General features: G+C 43.1%; 1 protein-coding gene across 4 annotated transcripts in view; it reads right to left on the bottom strand.

The window, feature by feature from the left end:
- Window positions 1-8806, bottom strand: part of heatr5a (HEAT repeat containing 5a) — a 38385-nt gene continuing 29579 nt past the window's right edge. For all 4 annotated transcript variants that reach the window (XM_044375933.1, XM_044375931.1, XM_044375932.1 and 1 more), the window contains 8 exons: window positions 8552-8653; window positions 7845-7928; window positions 6337-6480; window positions 5223-5374; window positions 4282-4389; window positions 4093-4195; window positions 3843-3996; window positions 1-1614 (listed from right to left, as the gene is read on the bottom strand). In XM_044375933.1, the coding sequence (XP_044231868.1) occupies window positions 1455-1614; window positions 3843-3996; window positions 4093-4195; window positions 4282-4389; window positions 5223-5374; window positions 6337-6480; window positions 7845-7928; window positions 8552-8653 (1007 nt within the window). In that variant the 3' untranslated portion in view covers window positions 1-1454. The remainder of the gene's footprint in view (window positions 1615-3842; window positions 3997-4092; window positions 4196-4281; window positions 4390-5222; window positions 5375-6336; window positions 6481-7844; window positions 7929-8551; window positions 8654-8806) is intronic.

Consider the following 8806-nt stretch of genomic DNA (forward strand, 5'->3'; position numbering starts at 1 on the left):
TTTTGTCTTTTATTTTGAAATTCACTCTACTGTGAGTTTCATCTCAGAATTTTGACTTTTCTCAGATTATTGATCTCTGCGGCCTTAAATCTCTTCTTTAAATGTATTAATTATTAAATGTTTCAATAAGTTTAGTAGATAAATATCTTCAGTTCCCTTCTGTCCTTTAAAAGCATCAACTTTATTGATTTATTATCAGTTAGTTTTGAAATATGAATCAACTTCCTGTTGTTCGGTTTGTTTGTTTGTTCTGTGACTTTAGTTGATAAAATGAAAGTTTTCACATCATCTGGATTCTCTGAACCTTCAAAACTATTTAACAAACAAAATAACATCATTTATATATAAAAAAGGGATAAAATAATATTAAAAATTGAAGGTTTTCATCCCAAAACTTTACAACAGACACAGGAAACGTGTCGCTGCTTGAGGGAGATTTCAGGCCAATCAGCGGTGATATTCATTCATATTCATATTCAACGTTTTCCCTCCGTGATTGATTGAACAGACACAAACGTTCTGATTTATAACGACGGCGACTCCTTCACTAGTTAATGATCACTGATACGATTGATTAGTGACACATCTTTGATTCTGCTGCTCTTCACTTCTACATGAATCACCAGTTTCTACCTGCAGGTTAAAATATATTTCACTAATAAAAAGAACCAAACTGCTGTTTTTATAATCACTTTTTATCCCGACAAATCCTGAAAGTCAGTATTTAAATAATCTGAAGAATCATGAAGGCGTCTCAGATAATAAATCCAGTCTAATATCTGCAGCATTAATCAATAATCATCCTCATCTATAACTACGCTGATGCTTTTATTCATTAACTACTGAACTACGGCTCCTTCATGCTGCATTCAGGGACACTCTGGAACAAAGAGTGACAATCAAAGCTCTGCATTAATGAGCTAAAACTGAAAACAGGAGACGAATAAAAAGCAGATGTTGGTTTTAAAAGTGTTTTCTTGAGTTTAAGTTTCTGTCGACTACATCATCATCTCACGTCTCTCTGCAGCTTGAAATGAACTATAAACTATATAAACTATATTAACTATATAAACTATGTGTCAGTTTCTGGGATAAAACATCCAAAACCAGCAGTTTGGTTCTTTAACGTCATTCTGAATAATTAAAGTAACGATAATAGTGATGTGTGATTTAATGACATGCAGCGTATATATAGAGATCTAGAGACACGCCGCCATGTTGGAAGAGTCAGGATGACATCACAGGTTGTCACCTTCCTCCTCCTCACAGAGAAGTCTGAATGATAAAAGATTCAGGAAGTGATGTAATCATACGTCTGTCAACATGGCCGACAGTGAAGGTAGTGTTTTGTCCCAGGGGACAGCGAACGCAGCACAGTGTGTCGGTGATGTTAAGTCGAAGGGGGGGGGGGGGGTGAATGAACCTCCGTTGCTCCGCCGCCGCGGTCCATCACCTCACAGGAAGTTGGTTTTGAGCGTGATGCTGGGGGAGGACTTGGCGCCGCTGCGGGAGGCGGAGTTAGCGCTGCTAGCTTTAGCATTCAGACTCTCCTGGTTTCCTTTGACGGCGGCTTCCAGGCGAGACTTCAGGTGAGGAGACGACGCGATGAGAGACCTGAGAGAGAGAGAAAGTTAATATACTGTTAATAATCCTTTCAAATATTATAAACAGAACTGTGAAGAAGTTTTAGATTCTGCAGCAGCGTCATAAAGAACCTCGACATCATGGAGTCAGTCTGGGATCAACATGAAGACACTGAAGCAGCTGAAAACATCTGCACTTGACTTTTAGTGTCTAAAACCTTTCTACACTGTTGTATAATCAATCTTTTTCAGATATAAATGACCGTATTAATATCACAACTGCACCAAACTCATGTTGTTAGTTTCTCTTTATCTCACAGGAGGAGAAGCTTTTATTTTGTTACCTGACATGACAGGAAGTAAAAGATTCTGAATCAACTCATAAAATGTCAAATATTGATTAATAACGTTTAATAACTCCAGTTAACTTGTAGTTGATCTTCATGTTGTAGGAAATAAGTTGATGTTTGAAGTATTTAGTGAATCGTTGGTGCTTGATCACACACACACACACACACACACACACACACACACACACACATTCACACACACACACATTCACACACACAGACACACAACACACACACACACACAGACACACAGACACACAGACACACACAGACACACACACACAGACACACAGACACACACACACACACACACACCCACACAGACACACTCACACACACACACACACACACATTCACACACACACATTCACACACACATTCACACACACAGACACACACACACACACACACAGACACACACAGACACACACACACACACACAGACACAGACACAGACACACACACACACACAGACACACACAGACACACACAGACACACACACACACACACACAGACACACACACACTCTCTCACACACACACACTCACACACACTCTCACACACTCTCACACACTCTCACACACTCTCACAGACACACACACACACACACACTCACACTCTCACACACTCTCACACACACACACACACACACACTCTCTCTCTCACACACACACACACACACACACACACACACACACTCACACACACTCTCACACACTCTCACACACTCTCACACACTCTCACAGACACACACACACACACACTCTCACAGACACACACACACACACACACTCACAGACACACACACACACACACATAAAGAGGAAGCATCTTGACTGTTTCAGGCCTCGCAGTAATAGAAACATGATGAAATTAAACTATTTCAGAGCTGAACATGTGAGCAGCTGAAACCAGAGAATATTCTGGTATTTTTACACAGTGGATCAATAGTTAGATTCATTGATCACAGCAGCTCTAGACTGGTGATTAAATGTTTGTTCAGCCGATTGATTGTTTTGTTTATAAAATGACAAAATAGTGAAAATTGGCTGAATTATTTTTCTCAGAATATCTTCAAATGTTTTGTTTTGTCCACAAAAACTGAAGAAAGTTTCTGTTTATTTCAGTGACGGAACTCACAGTAATAAAAACATACAAGATGAAATTAAAGCTGCTTTTTGGGATTATAAACTAATTAAAACGTGATAAATGAGTTTAAACATGAAGGTTGAGACGTTCAGCAGCTCTGATGACCTTTACTGAAAATGTTAAAATATTCTGTTGCTTCATATTTCTGCTCTAATTAATTCATCTGTTATTTACTGTGAACAAATCAAATGTGGTGGTCAGATAACTGTTTAACACACACACACTGAGGCAGTGATACTGGTCAGACTGGGACCTTCAACACCAGTTAGCTTCACTCTCACTGATGTTTCATTCTGCAGCTGCAGGAACAGACTAAATATAGAAAACAACTTCCTGTTTATCAGAATCAGTTTTTAATCCAGAATCGACTGAAACAAACAAACGAGAGCGAAGCAGAGAAGCAGGAAGCTGCATGAGGCTGATGTTCAACAGCTGCATGAGGCTGATGTTCAGCAGCTGCATGAGGCTGATGTTCAGCAGCTGGATGAGGCTGATGTTCAGCAGCTGCATGAGGCTGATGTTCAACAGCTGCATGAGGCTGATGTTCAACAGCTGCATGAGGCTGATGTTCAGCAGCTGCATGAGGCTGATGTTCAGCAGCTGGATGAGATCAGCTGCTGAACATCAACGTCCAGAAAACATCTGGAACTTCACTGACTTCATCTGAACTGAAGTTTCTACGTTTATTTATTTGTTTATTATTAAATTTGAGGGAAACATTGAATACATTTTTCATGATATGAGTATTTGATGGTGTACCTGAAGACGGCGGAGTGCTGCGGGCCGAGACGCATCAGGTCCTTGAGCGCAGACTCGTGCAGAGACCGCGACGCCGCGGGGGCGGAGCCGAGAGCGTTCTCATCCAGGAGGAAGGAGATGAGGAGCGGCAACATGACGGCAACCAGCTGAGGACCTGAAGGTCAGGACAGAGGAGACCAGTAAGGTTTCATACTGGTTCCAGTTCAGCTCAGACCTGAACCAGACTTACTGGTGTTACTGGTGTACTCACGCTGCGACTCGTCGGCCGCCTGCACCAGAGCCTCCATGGCTCGGACTCCCTCCAGGACTCCCTGCAGCTCCTCTGCACTCTGAGGTCGACTCCTCTCCGCCTTCTGAGGAGGAAACACATCCGATCAATAAATCACAGCGTCTGATCAGATCGTTCTGACCTCACAGACAGTCCGGTGTATCCGAGTACCTGAAGGAATCGAACCAGCGGCGGGCCGAGGGCCTGGATGTACGGGACGGCCACGCCTGACGGAGCCTGAAACACCGACGTCAGCAGCTGGTAGCAGCGACTCACAACCTGCAGCGTGTAAAAGAATTAAACCAAAACCAACATTCATTCATTATTCAGTTATTATTGTAAACTTTGCTCTCAGATGTTTGATGCTGATTTTACATGTTTGCAGTTCAAAGACTAAAGATTCTCTGAATTATGATCCAATAAACTGACATGAATTAATTATAAGTTCATTAACTGAACACTGAGTCTCCTTCATCTCTACGTTCTCTTCATAGTTTGCTGTAATAAGAACATGATGTCGTTCTATCCAGGACAGAAATGAAATGGTTTTAATGGTTTTAATGGTTTTCATGTGTCTTAATGTCTTCATGAAGTCTGTTTATTTCATATTTGTGATGTTTTACATGAAGAACTTTTCATAGTTTTTGTGTATGAAACTAAAACTGGAAACCGTTGATAAAGCAGAGACGTCCGCCTGCAGCTGCTGGAGGAGACGGACGGTCGGTTTCACCGCGTCGTCTCTCTGACTGTAAATGAAAACCAGCAGACCTGCTGACCTGCTGCTGACTGGGAGAACTGGGAGATACGGTGACGATGAAAACGCAGCTTCACCTGCAGAGCTGAATCTATTCTGGGACAGACGGACGGACGGACGGACGCCGACCTCTGACAGACTCCACCGGCTCACGTCTACGTTTCACTTCAGAATATTTTAAACTCTGCAGACGAAACCGGAGCGACGACCTCGACGACCTTCTTTAACTTCACGTCAGAATTTAAACTGGAAACTGAAAATCATGACTTACATTCGTCTACGACAACACCTACAGTATATATATGTATATATATATGTGTGTATATGTGTGTAAAGTGTCATCATGTGTGTGACTGACCAGCGGGTCTTTGGCGTCCATGCTGGCGGTGAAGCGCTGCAGACAGAGCGCGTGCAGAGGCTCCACGGTGCAGACGTCAGGACCAGCAGACAGCAGGAAGACTGTCAGAGCTGTGAGGAGGCTGATCTGATCCATGACAGCACCCGAGTCCCCTGAACACACGCACACACACACACACACACACACACACACACGCGCGCACACACGCACGCACACGCACGCACACGCACGCACACGCACACACACACACACACACACACACACACACACACACACACACACACACACACACACACACATCAATATATATTGTAATGATGAGCTTTTATACCCTTTTTTAATTTATATTTAACTTATATATCTTCTTTTTCTTGCCTTTCCGTCCTCCATTCTATGTCTGATTGATCTTTTCATGCTCTAATATGAATAAATAATTCTCCCCGTCCCCACAAAAAGACACAATATGCTGTTTTATGATGTTTTTATACAAGAAATCAACATATTAAACTATTTTATACCGACAGGAACGTGATACAACGCTTGAACAAAGAAAACAGCTAAATGTTTTCTCATCATCCACGACTAGTTTGAACTCCTTCCAGCAGTGAGTCGTCTCTCATTCATTCATTACTGCTCTTTATTTAACAGACACTGATTAGTTCACTCAGCAGTGAGCAGCACATCCAGATTTCAGACTCACTGATCGTCGTCATTTTGCTTCATCATCATCATCAGCTGCACAGTCAGGCGGCAGAGGAGAAGGCGACATATCAGCCTCTCATAATCAGCAGAAATAGCCGATGCCGATATTTCATTTTAGAGCTTTTATCAGCCGATACCGATGACGTGCCGATAATATCGTGCATCCCTAAATGTAGTGAACTATATAGTAAGTGAGGGAGTGATTTCGGACACAGCCGTCGTCTGAATACTGACTGTTTTGAGTAACTACAGACTTAGAATCAGTGTGAAACTGATGGAGGATGATGGAGGTGAAGATACTAAACTTGTAGTTAAAGCTGATGGTAAATTCTTTAAATATTGATCAGGTTCTTGTGTTTATCCTCCTGATCATAATCATTTCTTCTAAAAGAGATGAGAGTGTGTTTTGTACCGGCGTCCCACAGTCCCAGCAGGGTGTTCAGCGCCGAGCGCAGCAGCAGGTTCCAGGCTCCACGGCTCTTCTCCTGTCGGCTCATCGGTGACGTCAGGACGGCCTTCAGCGCCTGCAGAGCCGCCTGCACCACCACACCCAGACCTGGAGAGAGAGAGAGAGAGAGAGAGAGAGAGAGAGAGAGAGAGAGAGAGAGAGAGAGAGAGAGAGAGAGAGAGAGAGAGAGAGAGAGAGAGAGAGAGAGAGAGGACGCATATATGGTTTCAAACCACTGTTTCTGGAACAATATCTCCACTTCATCGCAGCGTTTTTCCGGCGCTGAAAGAAACGTCACATGCACCAAACTATTTTTGTAACGAGGTCGCCGAGCGTGTGTGAAGCTTTTTAATCAAAGATCCAGCTGAGAGCAGGTCAGGACGCAGGACAATAAAGGACATGTTTTATTCAGGAGTAAAGCTTGAATCAGACTCTGTAGTCTCTGGTTCAGCTGTGGCTGGTTTTGGGTCACAGCTGTTTCCTTCTGTTCAAACAAGACACTTCACAGAAGGAAGAAACATAGAAAAGAAAACAACTAGTCATTTCATCAAATGCTTTTCTTTTGTGAGGATTTGCTGCTTTTATCTGTTTTAATAGTAGAAGTAGATATTTTATCAGCTGCAGACTTTTTATAGACCAAACAAATAATTAATTAATTGAGAAAATAATCAATAGTTGCAGCTCTACACTGGCAGTGTCTCTACTGTATAATATGTGTTTGTGTGCAGCTTTTATTAATAAAATGTGTTTAGACATCAGCAGAGTTGCAGTAATAATACAACAGTAGCTGCTCTTCTTCAGTCGCTCTGTATGTTTATATATGTTAAATAAGACATTATTAATTATCTGTATTCATCTGCTCTTGACTCTTGTGTTGTATGTTACATGTCGTCATGGTGACTTCTTGCAGCTGCACCTGATATTTTGTTTGTATTTTCATACACAGACGATGTGACTGTAAAACTTTACATCACATGGTTTAGTCAGAGTAAATCTTGTAAGTGTGTGTGTGTGTGTGTGTGTGTGTGTATGTGTGATATTTACCGGTGTGTGTGTGTGTGTGTGTGTGTGTGTGTGTGTGTGTGTGATATTTACCGGTGTGTGTGTGTGTGTGTGTGTGTGTGTGTGTGTGATATTTACCAGTGTGTGTGTGATATTTACCGGTGTGTGTGTGTGTGTGTGTGTGTGTGTGTGTGTGTGTGTGTGTGTGTGATATTTACCAGTGTGTGTGTGTGTGTGTGTGTGATATTTACCAGTGTGTGTGTGTGTGTGTGTGTGATATTTACCAGTGTGTGTGTGATATTTACCGGTGTGTGTGTGTGTGTGATATTTACCAGTGTGTGTGTGATATTTACCGGTGTGTGTGTGTGTGTGTGTGTGTGTGTGTGTGTGTGTGTGTGATATTTACCAGTGTGTGTGTGTGTGTGTGTGTGATATTTACCGGTGTGTGTGTGTGTGTGTGTGATATTTACCAGTGTGTGTACTGGGCTGGTGGACCAGCTCTCTGAGGACTCCCAGCAGCAGGTAGAGGACCGTGGGGAGGATGGACACGCTGCCTGCAGGCGGACAGACAAACATCAAATCGACCAATCAGGTCCTGTTCACACCTGGTATCAACATCGTCTCAGGTGATCTGATCACTAGTGAACAGCAAACATCTACTTTTTACTGTCAGGGCTGCAGCTGCCCTCACAGCTGGGAAGCACTACATCATCTGTCACTGCGGCTTCTGTTGTTGCTCTGTTGATATGATGTATCTTCCACTGTGCAGAGGATTATGGGTAAGAATAGCCAGAAAAGCATGCTGGCTTACATACGGCATAATGTGGCACACTGTGTGTGGGGACAGACTGTATTTTTTTTCTGGCGTACTAAATATTATATTAGTGTGAGTATTTGAACGCACCACCATCAGGCAGGGCAGCGTGTATGGAGCCTGAGAGGCGAAACTCGGGGCGTAAAAGACTGTAAAGCTCGTTAAGCTAATTGGTGGGAATATCAACATTCGTTACAGTTCAAGTGTGTTCAGAGAGAAGTGAGGAGGACAAACAGTAAAGCACAAAGGTGTAAATAATAATATTAATGATGGATCAATGAGTCAGCAGGAACTGGATCATTATTAATGTTATTGATTCCACCTGTGAAAAGTCTCCTCTGATTGATAATGTTCTGCTCTCACCTTCTGGGGAGCAGACGGACGGCAGCTCAGACAGGACACACAGAGCCGACGCCACCAGATGACAGTCGCTGTCAGTCAGACTCCAGACCGAACCGCCAGGACCTGAACACACACACGCACACACACACGCACGCACGCACACACACACACACGCACGCACGCATGCACACACACACGCACGCACGCACGCATGCACACACACACGCACGCACGCACACGCACACACGCACACACACACACACACACACACACACA

The sequence above is a fragment of the Thunnus albacares genome, chromosome 15 (genome assembly GCF_914725855.1).
Source record: "Thunnus albacares chromosome 15, fThuAlb1.1, whole genome shotgun sequence".
Lineage (NCBI taxonomy): Eukaryota > Metazoa > Chordata > Actinopteri > Scombriformes > Scombridae > Thunnus > Thunnus albacares.